Genomic DNA, 16,479 nt, shown 5'->3' with positions numbered 1-16,479 from the left:
GCCGGTGCGAGACGATCGATGATCCACGACGACAATAAGCTGGAACCGATGGTGTGCGAAAATGCAAGAAGAAGAAGAACAATAGGAGGTTGGCAGAAGAAGAAAGTTTTAACTTGTTAATTGAGTACTCAAGGAAAAAAAAAAAAAAAGAACTAATTTGTCATATAGATGAAATATAGCATAAATTAATTTATTAAGTATCTCGAAAAATAAAAATAAATAAATAAAACATATAATTACCCAGAAATTAATTATTGAAATTTTACCCAAAAAAGAGAAAAATTATGGAGAGTTGATATTGTGGTTACAGTTGCATCTTATCGCGCAAAGGAAGAAGCTTGAATGCATAACTTGCTAATTCAACTGTCCCAGTGATGAGCTTCCGTCGCCGATCACTGTAACCCCTCCATTTATTCCGATCAGGCCCAATTCCATGGCGGGAACGGCCTCGGAGATCGATCCTATCTATCGTCTCCCTCTCCCTCTTTTAGGATCCGAGCCGATCCCTTCCGCCCCGAATAGATTCGCTGGTTCCTCCTTCGACTGGATTCCAGATTTTGCTGGCTATGCATGGGTCGCTTATGGAGCCTCATCCGTTTTGGTGATTTCTCACTTCCCTTCTCCTCTGTCTCCCCAAGAAACCACAATTGGACCCATATTTCGCCAGGTACTGGAGCTCTCTGGCGACGACTTATCTGTTGTCAATGCCGTATCTTGGTCTCCCGTATTACCGTCGGAGGGCGAGCTCGCTGCAGCTGTGGGCAACCGGATATGGGTGTTTTCTCATGATTTGGGTGCTTCTCGAGGTACGCGACAGTTTACAGTTATTATGTTTTCATTACTGTATGTTCGTGGGAAAATGGGCGAAGGAACTGATTGGGAAGTGACATATTGGATTTAGTGCCAATTAGTTCAGCGTGTCTTTACTAGGATAGTTATGAAGTTAATTTCCACTTGGTTTCGCCACCAATGTGGGAAATTGAGGTAATGGTGATGAACACATGTCTTCTAACGAACTTTGGTGAGGAAATAGTTTGGTTCGCTTATTTAAGAGCGAGGCTGATAACATTGAATCGTTTCCGTTCAATTTTGGACACCTTTAAATTATATTGGTTTACTCATATTCAGGTTCTTTTTGTTGGAGGCAGAATTCCGTGCTTCTGCAATCTTTGAAGGTTGAGGCCATTCAGTGGACGGCTGCAGGAGATGGAATTATTGCTGGTGGAGTAGAGGTTGTTTTGTGGAAGAACACTAACAGGTCCTGGGAAATTGCTTGGAAATTCAAACCGGATGTACCCCAAACTCTTGTTTCCGCAAGCTGGTCTACCGAGGGACCATTTGCAACGGCATCTCAAGCAAGGATATCGAAGATGGATAACACGTTTATTGATAAAGCTTGCCGATCTGTGTTGGTCAGTCAGAGTGAAGGGGAGTATGGACATGTGAAAAGCGAGTTATGCCATCCTCTACCTATAACTATGATTCAATGGAGGACTTCAATTAAAATGAAAGGAAGTTCCAAGAATACACCAAGACATGTGCTTCTGACATGCTGCTTGGATGGAACTGTGAGATTGTGGAGTGAGACTGAAAATGGAAAAGTAAAAAAATTTAGTAAGGATGTAAATAGTAAAAAGTCATTGAGAAGGCGTTTTTCTGTTGCTGCTGTCATTGAGGTAAATCAGGCATTGAATGGAACTCTTGGCACGGATTTATTTGTAACATGGGCAACCGAGATTAGAGGTATGTGCAAACCTTTTGAATTAACTAAGAAAGTTTTCTCAGAAGGATTCAAACACAACAGGGCTGGAAGCTGTGAGTGGCTAATAAGTTTAGGTCCGGGATCATTGGTTACTTTTTGGGCTGTCCATTGTCTTGATGACGTATCCCCATTAAGATTCCCTCGAGTCACATTGTGGAAGAAGCAAGAGCTCAAAGGACTTGAAGTTGGACGGCATTACATTGATGGTTGTACAAACTTAAATAACAAGTTTCTCCTCAAGAAAGTTGTAATCTCAAGGATTTATCCGTCTGGTTCCCCAAGTATGTGTTCTTTGATTCAGTTGTTGCCTTGTAATTCCTTGGTGTGGTCAATTTTATCTTCTCAGACATCAACTGACGTAGGGGATGCATCCTTTGACAAAAAAAGGTCAGACAATTTCTTCTCTCGTTCAGTTACTACCCAATTGAATTTAAGTGGTCATGCTGGAAAAATCTTACACGTTGCTGTACATCCATACAACTGTGAGGTCAAAGTAGCTGCTTCTTTGGACTCTAATGGCTTGCTTCTTTTCTGGTCACTATCTAGTATCTCCACCTGTGTATTAGGCCCTCCAACACTTAATCATACCTGGGAACTTTGTGGAAAACTCGTAACTCAAGATTCATGCTCAAAATATACAAGTGTGCAGTGGGCACCATCAATATTGGATGAAGAACTGATTCTTCTGATGGGACATGCGAGAGGAATTGATTTTTTTGCTGTTAGGATTAGCCAAAGTGATGGAGAAAATTCTGAATGTCACTACTTATGTACCATACCTTTCACTGGTCATGGTCCTTTTGAGAATGGTCCAACTGATATATTTTCTATTTCTTTGCCTTCTGATTGTAATACAACATATAGATTCAATAAATTTATGTTAATAGGGGTATGGATGGAAGGATTTCAGGCACTATCATGGGAAATCACCTTACATACTTATGATATCTTTGGGACTGGAGTACATTGCAATTGTGATATTGATGATGAAAATATAGCTGAGCTCAGTATATTGACATTTGAAAGTTCTTTTGGAAGCAAAAAGTATTGTGTTAGTATAATCCCTTGCTCATCACAGTTCCCAAATTCTCAAATTCATGACCAGATTACAAGTTTTGCCGTGGTGCACCAAGGAACTTTTGTTCCTGTGCAGCAAAAATTAACTTCTTCAGGTGAACCATATACCCCTGCATATATTATGGCTACTGGCTCTGCTGATGGAAGTTTGAAACTTTGGAGAAGCAATGTAGGCAAACCATCAATCTTTCACGTGTCTTGGGAGCTTGTTTGTGTTGTTGTCACTCATCAAGGCCCCATTACTGCATTGTGTTTGACCGATTGTGGACGGAAAATTGCAACAATTAGCAAGAACAACCATAAACCTAATATCAGCAACGTTCGCTTATGGGAGCTTGCATGCCTTGGTGCAGGGACCCTTTTGTTTGAAGATGAACTGTCCTTTGAAAGCAGTATCGTTGCAGTAGACTGGTTAACTTTAGGAAATGGTCAATTTTTACTTGGAATTTGTTTGCAAAATGAATTGCGTGTGTACTCCCTGAAGCATTTTGGTCAGACCTTGTCAGGCATCACAAAATCTTTGGATACTGAGACTTGGATCTGCATTGGGTTTGCTCGTACTTTACCATCTAATTGTGGCTTCCTCTGGGGGCCGAAGAGCACAGCAATAGTTATACATGATCATTACTTTTGTATAGTTAGTCCATGGCTGTTCCTTGGGGATAAAAACCATGATGCTATGTGCAGCCCTTATTACATTGGAGAAACTAAAAATCACCATGTCAATGGGACTGATGTCGCTGTTTTTGCTGATGAATGTTGCAGTATCAGAAAATTATCAGATGATAATTATGACAGCAAACGTAGACCAAGATCTCTCACAAACATTCATGCTGAAACCAATATTCTATCGAATAGTTCGTATCCACGGGGTGCACAGATGAAAAGTACAACTTCGCTTGGTCTTATAAGCATGCCTGATATAGCTGATAAACTGTGTGGATCACTGTCCTCTTTTCATCCTCATGCTCTCCTCATTAATATATATTCAGGTGATTATATAAATTACTGCCTATCGGCAAGTTTGGTTGTTTTTTTTTTTAAGGATTTTCCCTTAAAAAGCTTCCAACAATAATTCATTACGATCCATCTTATTGTCTTGTTAATTTTATTACTTTTTAATGATTTTATCCATTTATCCATTTGTTTTATTTTTATATCTGATAAATTTTACATTTTTAGTCTTGTTATTGTCTTGTTAATTTTATTACTTTTGTTGACTTGCCACCAGCCACAGCTAACTAAACATATAGTTCCCTACTTTCTGGTTAAAGCATGAAACTGTTAATTTCCATGTTTTCTCGAAGAAAACTATAATTTGTCTTTAAAATCGTCAGATAAAATGCACCATGAGGCCGCAAAATAATCAACTATTAGCAGTTTAATTTTAGGACAATTTCTGTAGAATTTTGATCATTTCTCTGTTCGGTACAGTTAAATTTAGTTTTTCATTCAGACTTAAGATTTGCAATCCTCAATTTGAATAGGTAAGTGGAAACGTGCATATTCAGCTTTGAGTCATCTTATTGAGCATCTTTCTTCTGATAAAAAGAGCTCTGCAAACCCAACCAATACTATTCCGGAGATCCTTTTGTCAGATTATTTTGAAGGAGTTGCGAAAACTTCTACTGATAAAGAAGTTCAGTGGAGTATGAATGGCTTAGCATCCCAATTTAAGGAAGGTGTTTCACCATGGACCTTCAATTGGGATTCTATTAGTAACGACAGCTCATTCATTCCGTCCTCTGCGAAATCTGAATTCAGCACCTTTATTGAGCCTCTTGAGAAGTTCTATGAATCAGCAGGGCTAACCAGCATGGAGAAGACAGAAACTCTAGCAATTATAGATCTTCTTGATGAAATCAGTAATAAATCTTCTGCATCTGCCTACGAAAGTCTTGATGAGCCCGGGAGAAGGTACTTTACAATAATGCTTTTGTAACTTCTCAATTACACTTTTTGTTAAACGGCGTGAGGAAACCCTTGCCTCATTTTCACTATTTGTGTTTTCTTATATATGCCTCACTGTCACTATGCCCTGCAGATATATATGTTTGTGTGTGTGCATATACATATATTCTTATTGTGAAACCGTGAATTTTCTTTTTCCAGTTTTGAATGTTTCAATTGATTATAAGTTCATGTACAGTTTATTTCATTAATTTTTGAACATTTGTTACTTTTCTTTTCTATATTTTTCATTTGATCGTTCAAGTTCTAGTATGGTACCCTCGTAATTGTTAGTGTATAGTCTATACACCTTAGATTCCATGTAAAGAGATCCCTGATTTGCTAGTTTGACGTGTGAAATTTTATTAGCACTATGGGAATTGATTGTGGATCAAACGAAGGATATTGCCCTTCAAGTGTTGTGCCTTCCACAGCTCTATGCTGTGTTACCAAAAAAATATTGCTGAATAAGAGGTGTGGGAGGAAAATGTTTGTTATTAAAAGATTTTGACTAGAAGAACTAAACAGAACTCAAATTTGCTAGTTTAGGGAGCATATCCAGTTGTTGAAATGGAGTACAACTTTGCATAGAGGAAGAGAGTCTTAAATTTTGTAATTTCAGTGGCCGGGTTTAATTTTAGTTAAACCCATTTTCTTCAGATAATTCTTTGACCAAGAACTTCACCAAGAAATTACTGGACCTCCAGCTGCTGAAGTCTTGGATCTAGAATATTTCCTCTCAACAACCACAAAAACTACACGAAGATTCAATTATAGCTCTTCCATTTGCTCTTCAAGGGCGTGTTAACTATTAACATGACTGAAAAAAATTCACAGTAAATGTCCAACCGTGCTTCCAAGTAACAGTTATGTGTTCTATGTGGAAGACAAAGGGTGACCAAGCACATCTACTGTTTCATTGCTCTTAAGCAAGAATGTATTTTTCTGGTTGTATATTCATTTGAAACCCAGGAGTATACAAAACACTGAAAAATAAAAGTATAAATATATATATATTAATCCAGAAAAAAGATTATTGATGTATGAAATTGATATAAGGGATGGAAAATCAATAAGAATTACAAAATGCTTTCACGAGTGATTAAAATCTGGGTCCATATGTGGTCCCATACTTAAATATAAGGTTATTGTATTGGGGAATATCCAGTTAGAACAATAATTTATGTATAAAAATAGACCGTAGGCTCTTCAGTGACTTGGATATGGAGGGAAAACCTCCTGAATTCCTAATTTGACGAAGTTTTGTTACTCATCCTGGAGTACTTTATCTACCTTTTTCTTTTTTGTAATTTTACTCCCTTCTAACTAATTCAAAATGGGGTAGTATTCTGTAGTATTCAATCATGTAATTTTCTTTTTCCATGTTGTAGTGATTATTTATTTTCATTCTCTAGATATTGGATTGCTTTGAGGTTTCAACAACAGCGATTTCTTCGGCGTGATGGTAGATCAGCATCTCTGGAAGAGCTGACCATTGATTCAAGATTGATTGGATGGGCCTATCATTCTGATTGTCAGCAAAATCTATTGGATTCGGTTATCTCTAAAGAACCAACATGGCAGGAAATGCGAAGTTTGGGTGTTGGAATTTGGTTTACTGATACAACACAGTTGCGTGCAAGGGTAATACTTGGAGATCTTGTATATTAGTATAAATTCTTTAGCTCGACTTAATCATAGAAATCAAATTGATTCTTTAATACTTATGTATTTGTCTTTCTTTTTGTGCAAACTCTTTATATAAACATCAGGCTGGGTACTGGTAATGTAGATCAAGGCAGTTGTCCTAATTCATATCAAACAAATACATTTCTTTTCCTGAAAAAATGAATGCAACCTTTTTCCGTTCTTGGGTTTTCATAATCCATGGTATATTTTGAAGACTAAGTACCCTAAAAATCTTTTAGCCATCCACTTGAAGTAGATTATGATTTTCTTGTCTACTTAGATGAGGTTTGGCCATGGGTTTTAGAACACCATTGGATAAATGTTTTCAAATCGGACGTATTGAAAAAAGTATTTACCATTAGTTTATCATTCTGTTGATAAGTTCATTTGAGTGGAAACATCATGTCTTTATGAGGAAAATTGAAAAGGCTTTATCTACAATTGATTTAACCCCTTTTCTTGTTTTTCTTTTTAATTGGTCCATGTTATATGCAGATGGAGAAACTGGCGAGATCCCAATATCTGAAGAAAAAAGATCCCAAGGATTGTATGCTTCTGTATGTCACACTGAATAGAATCCAAGTTTTAGCTGGCCTTTTTAAAATTAGCAGGGATGAGAAAGATAAACCCTTGGTGGGATTTCTTTCACGCAATTTTCAGGTGCTCCTTTGACATGCCATCTGGAAAATGTCAAATTTATGTTCATGATCTTTCAAGAGAACAGTTTTGGAGGGTCGTTTTCCCCTTTAAATCATGTTAATATGTGGTTTCATTTAATTTTCACTTTTCAGGAGGAGAAAAATAAGGCAGCAGCTTTGAAGAATGCCTATGTTTTAATGGGGAAACATCAACTGGAATTGGCTGTTGCTTTTTTTTTGCTTGGTGGTGATACTTCTTCTGCTATCAGAGTCTGTGCGAAAAATCTTGGGGATGAGCAGCTTGCTCTGGTAATTAGTCGTTTAGTTGAAGGGCGTGGTGGACCTCTTCAGCAACACCTAATAACAAAGTTCATGCTTCCATCTGCCATTGAGAAGGGTGATACCTGGCTTGCAAGCATTCTTGAGGTGCATCATTCATTTTAAAAATACATTCCCATAGATGCGAATACAATTTTTTCCTATCATTTAAAAATGATTACTTCTTCACCATATGCTTTAATTATTACATAACACACCCCTCTTACCGCCTTGACATCTTAATAAACGTCATGTCACTCCTCTTCTTTCTTACTTTTTCTTAAAAAAACCTATGATTTAATATAAGTTGGAAAGGCACCCCCTCGAGTCATTTCCACGTTAGCATGAGCGATTGAATCGGTAGATTATCGAACCACATAAATCATAGTTAATGTTTAAACTGTATGTGTTTTATTTGCATCTACCACTTCAAACAAATGATGAATATGAAAATAGGACAGCAGAAGTGAAATATATGTGTTTTCCTTGGATTTGGTATACCAAGAACTAAAAATTTCCTCTCTTTCACTTGCAGTGGGAATTAGGAAACTACTCTCAATCTTTCCTGAACGCGCTTGGTTTGGAGTCAGAGTCAAATTCTGTTACTGGGATACCGTTTCTTTCAAGTAGACATATTTCTTTACAAGACCCAAGCGTTGGTTTGTATTGTCTATTGTTAGCAACCAAAAATAGCATGAAGAAAGCAGTTGGAGAGCAATCTGCTGAGGTCCTTTGTCGGCTTGCAACCTTGATGACGGCTACTGCTTTAAACAGATGTGGTCTTCCTGTAAGTTTTTATATTTGGTTAATGATGTTATTCGGATGGTTTATCTGCTTAAAGAAAAGGTCTAACAATTTTCAAGCAATTTTTAAGCCAGTCACGAGTAGAAATGACAACTTTTAAGCAATAATTGCATATTTTATCAAGCTGTTACATACAAAGAATATTTTTGTTAGAACATAGTGTCCATTGAAATTCATCGGGAAGAAGTTCTAAAAATGATTTAAAATCCATAAACCATACCCAATTCATGAGAAATTATTAAAGCTTGATAACAATCTTCGTAACTCTTTGCTGAAATCAGCAACATATTAATGGAAAACCCAAAATCCAATTGAGCAATCCAATAGATGTAACAATATGTGTTAAATTGAAGACTTCAAAATGGGTAAGGGGACCAAGGAATAGGATGATTCAGTATCATAGATATTGTCTTGGTCGTAACTGTAGCATGTATCTGTACTAAAAATGATTTTCACTTCTCAAACATGCACATAGCGAACTTTTTCTTGTTTTTATTATTATTATTATTGAAGAGATAACTAAGAGAAAGCTTTATTTATGTTAAATCACTAATCAACCAAAAATCTTAAGGTGATGGGTTATAGTAAATTTAATTATATTAACACTCCAACACTCCCTTTCCCTTGTGGGCTTGGAAATTTATAAAAGACTCAACAAATCAAAATCAATATTGATTAGAGAAGAAATGACATAGGTTTGAACTTAGGATCTTCCCCTCTAATACCAACTTGAATTTAGGGAAGAAATAAAGATATTGTATTTCTTCTATATTCAAATTAAATACAAGGTCTTCTTATATAGAAGAAAGACCATCTATCGATATAGAAAGAATATTTCAAATATAAATAATAAATATAAGACTCATAATGCAAAAATAATAATACAAAAGAATAAAGGAAAATCCAACAACTTTCTTCCCAAAAGTTCCATACCATACCTCATGTACTTATTGTGTTTGCTTTTCTGGCGTTGTCGTTTGATTTTAAGCTTGAAGCTTTGGAACAAATGTCAACCTGTGGAAGCATTACTGAAGTTTCAGATGGGACTAATGGAGTCGATATTCTGTGTTTTGAGACTATAAGAAAAATCTGTAAGCAATCGCCCAGAGATTCCTCCAGTTGGCTCTCTGTTGAATTTGCAGTCCATCTGGAGTATCGAGCAAAATTGGATTTGGCAGTTCAATACTTCTCAAAATTGATAAGGAAGCATCCAAGCTGGCCAACTATAAATTTAGAATCTGTTGGATGCATGGGTTGCTTGAAGGAATATGACATGGATTATGAGAAATCTCTTGAAAGTTTTCAGCGTAAGTTAAATGTAGGGTTTGCACAGTTTGAAATGAAGTTCTCGTTGCTTCCTGCCTCTCTCGTTAGTATGGTAAGTGGATTTCTGAGTGTGATATTTTCTCTTTAATTTATTGTTTCATATGTCAGATACTTCCACTCTTTTCTCCAAATGATATTCATTCCCTGTCCATTTTTCTTATCAGATGTTAGTCTTTCTGTGTAATGTTGGGCTACAATTTATTGGATATGATATATTTCATGGATTTGCTTCTCAAGAATGCCCGGATGACAAGAACCAGAAGATTTATACTTTCCTCTTGCATCCTCTCGTGCACAAGTCACTACTCAAAACAGCACAAGAAATTTTATTTTCAGCTTCACGGTACACTATTGCTTGCAGTTTATCTTTTCACAAAGGCGAAACAGGGTCAAAATGTTTCAATACTTGGTGGTACTACCTTCAAGGTCTCTTACTATCCTTACAGGGTTTAAGAGCTGCTTTGAGAATTACACATGGTTCTCTCAAAGACGATCTTGTTTCCAAGCTCCTGACCATTCTTGATTTGGTTGAATATAAATTATATTTCACGTCTGCTTGGCTATTGAGAGACTCAAAATGTCTCCTTAAGATGCTGCAACCACTCTTGGCAAATGCACGATCTCCTCATGACATTGACGTGGAACATCTGAAGCAACTCCTCCCTCAGATTGGAGAGTTGATAGCTCAAAATTTATTGACCAATGTAGATTATAACCATCAGATTTTGGAAGGCATGCCTAATGAACAAAGTGATGACATTGTGCATTCAATTCCAGGAGATGAAAGATGGCACATTATTGGGGCTGTTTTGTGGCATCACATGTCCAAATTCATGAAACATAAGTTGATTACTTTAACTAATACATCTAAGGAGGGTAGCTTGAGCAGTATCATTCTGGGGAACCTTGATACATGGGCTCAAAGTCTTTCAACCATTAAATCTGATTGGAAAGCCATTTCGAAGGATGTGATTGAATTGGTATCAATGAGTCTTACTGCTCTACTGACTATCGTCCTTGCTCAGGTTTCTTCTTATCAACTAAAACAATTGGTATCATCTCTGCAATATAAATTAGATCAGAAGCTGTACGTGGCAACTGCTGTTTGGTTTGAACAGATTTGCCAGTCTCTATCTAGTCATGACAAGGGCCATACTGATGAGACGTACAATATGGATATGTGTATCAAAGGCGAATTTGAAACATTATGGAACATTAGTTCCAATCCCAATCTAATATCAGACTGCTTTGCACATGAAAAGGTTCATATGTTGCATTGTTTTGATCGTAAGCTCTCTGGAAGATGGAGTGATGTTTACAATGGCATCACAAGGGCAGAGCGCAATTGTACTCATGAAGCTGCACATATTAGTAGGTCTGTCAGTGATGCCACTGGATCACCTGGTAAATTACTTCGTAATGGGAAAACTCTTGTCAGATCTGACAAGGAATTGGCCACCCTTGATGATGCCATGCCGTTTCAGAAACCTAAAGAGATATATAGGAGGAATGGAGAGCTTTTAGAGGTAATTTCAATCCAATCCTATGTTGTGGCCACTAAACCTTTTCTAGGATTGGAAACTTCTTTTTCTTTTTACTTAAAATTCTCTTTGATAATATATCTTTCTTATTGAAGACGGCAGAAATTGATTTTGTTTTGAGAAGTAATTTGCATGTTCCTTATAGTAAAAAGATATTCAAAACTTTGATATAGCGTTCTTAGTGTATTTCTTTATTAAAGCAGGCATTGTGTATCAACTCTGTTGATCAAAGACAAGCTGCAGTTGCCAGCAATAAAAAGGTCAGTTGTCATCCTCATATTATGCTTTTTTCCTTCCTACAAATCCCCCCGATGTTTAGTGTGATGTATTTGAGTTCATCTTCAATTTTCTCAATTATTAGAAAATGTGCTACCTTACACGATCATTTTGGCTTCAACCATTTAGCCATTTTGAAGTTGATACTTTCTTTGTTTGCTAATTACACAAACTATGTGCACAATGTGGCTATTATGGCGAGGTTATAATGAAGTATGCTTGTAAAGTATGCTAACTTCCTTTTTTTTTTTTTATTATTAAAAAAAAAAAAAAAAGAAGAAGAAGATTTGAATCATCGAAATTTGAAATTTGCTAAAGATCATCAAACTTCTAGCAGACCCTCAAATTAACCTTCATAGTGTATTACTCTAATTTCATGAGAGGGATGACATAGCAAGTTGAACCTCTTATACTTAATTATTATACTGGGAGCTCATACCTAAAGCTACTTAATACTTCTGGGAAGAAAAAAAAAACTGTGCGCGATGGGAAGGAGTTTATTTGTTAGCTTAAAATTAGGTTGTGTTTTCATCTGTTTTTGTTCTCTCTACTTTCATCTGTTTTTTTAACAAATCCGTACAGTTCTTCTGTTTTGTTATCTTAAAAGCTTATTGACGTGGAACCTTACTTTCTGGCAAAGGTTTCTATGCTGTGTGATTGAAATCTTTGGAAGACTCAATAAACGTATTAAGAGAATGACTTTTGATGACCTTTAAAAGATTCTTTAGTGAGTATATGGGCTGACATAATCGGTCTGTGAAGATTGGGTAAAATTGATCTTTGTCAAATGCAGGAAGCATATAATTGCATTAACTTTTTTTTTCCTTTTTTCTAAGAAGTAATATTTTAGATATGGTGCTTAAAGGGCAATGTTTGCCGATGTACTTAACTGAGAAGTGTTCACATAATCGGTTTGTGAAGATTTTGTAAAATTGATCTTTGTCAAATGCAGGATGCATATAATTGCATTAACATCTTTCCTTTTTCCTAAGAAGCACTAATTTAGATATGGTGCTTGAAGGGCAATGTTTGCCGATGTACTTAACTGAGTATTTATCCAAGTTGATGACCAACTGTTCTCTGGCTTGTATCATATGTATGCAATCATGTCTATTAAAGGTGTTTGATTCCAACTTGGTTGCATTCAGGGTATAATTTTTGTTAGTTGGGAAGATGGGATGGCCTCCAGAGATGAAGAGGATTATATCTGGTCAAACTCTGAGTGGCCTCTAAATCTAAATGGGTGGGCAGCCTCTGAATCAACACCAGCTCCAACGTGTGTATTTCCTGGTGTTGGTCTTGGGAGCAGCAAAGGGGCACACCTTGGGTTAGGTGGTGCTACTCTGGGTGTAGGATCATCTGTAAGGCCTGGGAGAGATTTGACTGGAGGTGGAGCATTTGGTATTTCAGGTTATGCAGGTGTTGGTGCTTCTGGCTTAGGTTGGGAAACACAAGAGGATTTCGAGGAATTTGTAGACCCTCCAGCTACAGCAGAACACACAAGTACGAGGGCTTTCTCCAGTCATCCTTCTAGACCTCTTTTCTTGGTTGGCTCTACCAATACACATGTATACTTGTGGGAGGTATGAACTAATAATATCTCTTGCTCTAGAGTAGTGGATTTGTGCAGTAGAACATACGAGTAACTCCAACTTTATATTTTAAAATTTATTTAATCATTTACTGTCAACTGTTCTTTGGATGGTGTAAATTTAAACTAATGCAGTTCGGGAAGAACAGAGCTACCGCAACTTATGGTGTCTTGCCTGCAGCAAATGTGCCTCCACCATACGCTCTAGCCTCAATATCATCTGTGCAGTTTGACCAATGTGGACACAGATTTGCTACTGCTGCATTAGATGGGACCGTATGCTCGTGGCAGTTGGAGGTTGGAGGAAGAAGCAATGTCCGTCCAACGGAATCTTCTTTATGCTTTAATGGCCATGCATCGTACGTAGTTTTACTTTTGAGCATCAAAGAAATACCTATTTAGTATCTACTCTTACACATTTACTAAAAAATATTTGGTTTTACATATAAAATTGAATCTTCAAGCATGTACATTTCATACTCAGCTTAAGTTTGCACGCTGTTACCCAGGAGTCAATGTAATTTGTGGAATTAAAATCTACTAAACTGGATATCCATGGCCAAATGATCTTTATTTGGTGATATTGCTTCTGTTTCTTTCTTCCTGTATAAGCGTTTGAGTTCACTCTAACATAGTTTTTGTTTCAGATTGGAAGTTAATTATTTAGAACTTCTAATATCTTGTTATATTTTCATTGTTCAACTTGTTATTTGTCAATTTGCAGGGATGTCACTTATGTTACTTCCAGTGGATCAATAATAGCTGTGGCTGGATATAGCTCCACTGCAGTTAATGTGGTCATATGGGATACACTGGCTCCACCTAAAACTTCCCAAGCAGCCATTATGTGTCACGAAGGTATTAATCTCATAAGTCATATTTAACTTGATAAGCGAGGCATTTTACCTTAGTTATCTTTCAAATTCTTTATCTTCTAATGAATGAAGCAGAATAGTCATTATGTAAAACGTATGACTTGCCTGGTTGATTAAAAAGAGCATAAAGCCAAACCTGTCCACTTCAGGGAGATAGATTTAGTATTATCTCAAATCGGAGAGTTTCTTTATTGGTCGGCGTATAGGACGAAGTTTTATAAGACCAAGAAATTATATATTTTCCCCAATACTTTATCAGGGCCCTAGATTGTTTGTGGACTTGTACGACACACTTTAACGTTTAGATCTTCTGCTGATGGTATACATACTCTGTTGTCAAAGCTGGTATTTCCTTTTTCTGTTAAAATTTTGATTTAGATATGGGCCTGTTCATATTACTAAGCATCTTCCCTCTTTTAATGTGAAGGTGGTGCTCGCTCTATTTCTGTGTTTGATAATGAAATAGGGAGCGGTTCTGTTTCTCCCCTCATAGTTACTGGTGGCAAAGGTGGAGACGTGGCAATTCATGACTTCCGATACGTAGTCACTGGTAGGACTAAGAAACAAAAAAACTGTTCAAAAGATGAAAGGATTAGCGATGCTTCGAATTCTGACGTGCCGAGTACTGTTGGTGAACAAAACTTAAATGGAATGCTTTGGTACATACCGAAGGCTCACTCTGGGAGTGTTACTAAAATATCTTCTATCCCAAACACAAGTTTGTTCTTGACCGGAAGTAAAGATGGAGACGTAAAACTTTGGGATGCAAAAAGAGCTAAATTAGTGCATCATTGGCCAAAGTTGCATGATAGACACACTTTTCTGCAACCAAGTTCCCGAGGTTTCGGTGAAGTAGTTCGGGTAACTTCTTTTCTTGTCGTTCTGTGAAGTACTCATAAAAATTCAGTTCTTACCATGTATGAAATTTATATTTTATTAGTATATTTGCTGGTAGACATCAAAAGATATACATTTTTAGAAGCAAACTCTTTCACAATGCGAAAGCTCATTGAATTATGTAATGCTACAGGCCGCTGTTACTGATATACAAGTAATCTCAAGTGGATTTCTTACCTGTGGTGGAGATGGCTTGGTAAAGCTGGTTCAGTTTGGATGATCTAATACGTAACAGGCACAATAGTTTGGTTACTGACTGTAAAAACGTGGGAATCTGAGACGTGCCAAAGAGGTATGGCACAAGAACTGTGTTGTGTGCAGGACTCAGCATGTTTAAGAAGACATTCGGTGCATAAGCTTAAATCAGTCCCGTCATCTTCAAAGTCGAGGTCGACATGCTGTGACCATACATAGTAATAGTTACTTATGAAGTGAAGAAGCTAGTTTTCCTCGCTGAGGGATTACAGCAAACTTGAGTCTATTATCTTGTTATGAGGTAAAGGAAAGGCTCCTTGGCTATGATTGTTACAAACCCAAACAGAATAGAAGTAAAGATGGACTACAGGCATCATCCAGACATACATGGAGTGAACAAAGAATTGTCTGGTTAGTGCTAAGGGTGTTCTTCTCTCTTTCAATTTTTAGCTTCTTTTTTTTCGTTGAGGTTAAGGATTCTGCTATATACCATAATGTTGGATGTTTGAGTAAATTTTTTGAGATGTGAATAAACTTTATTTGTCCTGGTTTCCCAGTCATAAAGGAAAGTAAAACTGTTCTTTTGTCATTAGGTTCGTGTGTGATTCCTTTCACTGTACATTCTGAGTTGAAATTGAATGTGAATTATCATTTTTGGCTTCCTCTTTTTTGTCTAATCATATATTACTGCTTGATCGACGAACGACAGAATATGATCGATTGGAGCGACGGGGCCTCTCGTCAAGCTGACTCATTCCTCTCTCTCAAGAGAGACTTTGCTTGAGCCTCAAGCTTCTCTAACTTAAAAGCTCTATTCTTTGTTTCATAATATTCACAAATGTTTTGAAACTGTCATTGGAGTAGATCTAATAGAAAGTTAGATGAAAAATTTATGTGACGATGACTTGAAATGATTTAGTGACAATCGTGATACTTGTTTGGAAAATCAATGATCAATGGTCATATGAAGCATATTAGTATTTGGTAAATTGAAGCAAAATTGTTGTAGTTTAGCTACAATTATCAAAATAAAGACAGTATTTTTGTTACTTTATATTAATACTTAATGTCAAATTTATTAAAAAACAATTATTCTAAAATGTGTATGACTTAAATCACAAGAAAACAATTGTTTGTTCGTTTAGGTAACGTTCTTCTATTTGAATCAATTTTGTTCTCAAATTCTCTAATGAGTCTAAATTTTCACCTCATACTGCTCTTCGTTCAATTCTTTCGAAGTTATTGGATCCTTTTTTTGGTTTCGAGAATCTCCTCCCCTCTTTTGTTCTGTACCGAAAAGTGATCGAGATCAATTCAGTCACGCTTCCGTTCATTTGGAATCTGGGTTCTCTTCTATGTCATTTTATTACTTATTTTTTCCTCTCTTTTTTTCTTTTTTTATTCGATTCGATCCTTCCTTAAGTTCACATGATTCCTAAAACTAGAAAAAGAAAAAGGTAGTGAATCGATTTAGATTTTGTTCCATGGTGGTATGATTAAGGCATGGTTGAATCAGTGGGCTAAGCAAAAGGCTCCCATA

General features: G+C 36.6%; 1 protein-coding gene across 2 annotated transcripts; it reads left to right on the top strand.

The window, feature by feature from the left end:
- Positions 1-284: 284 nt before the first annotated feature.
- On the top strand, positions 285-15,601 carry LOC111800941 (transducin family protein / WD-40 repeat family protein). Of its 2 annotated transcripts, none has more exons than XM_023684870.2 (15): positions 285-806; positions 1,129-3,831; positions 4,327-4,756; positions 6,205-6,433; positions 6,974-7,138; positions 7,270-7,542; positions 7,970-8,221; positions 9,227-9,616; positions 9,729-11,090; positions 11,309-11,365; positions 12,530-12,964; positions 13,108-13,331; positions 13,697-13,830; positions 14,275-14,708; positions 14,878-15,601. In XM_023684870.2, the coding sequence occupies exons 1-15, from the start codon at positions 434-436 to the stop codon at positions 14,962-14,964; spliced, it is 7,548 nt and encodes a 2,515-aa protein (XP_023540638.2). In that variant the 5' UTR covers positions 285-433; the 3' UTR covers positions 14,965-15,601. The 2 variants fall into 2 exon arrangements, with proteins under 2 accessions (XP_023540638.2, XP_023540639.2); XM_023684871.2 differs by having other exon boundaries at positions 570-806; positions 1,149-3,831.
- Positions 15,602-16,479: the final 878 nt, after the last annotated feature.

Source organism: Cucurbita pepo, chromosome 8 (assembly GCF_057944985.1).
Source record: "Cucurbita pepo subsp. pepo isolate OVF chromosome 8, ASM5794498v1, whole genome shotgun sequence".
NCBI classification, from domain to species: Eukaryota; Viridiplantae; Streptophyta; class Magnoliopsida; order Cucurbitales; family Cucurbitaceae; genus Cucurbita; species Cucurbita pepo.
This window is presented reverse-complemented; position numbering and strand designations above follow the sequence as displayed.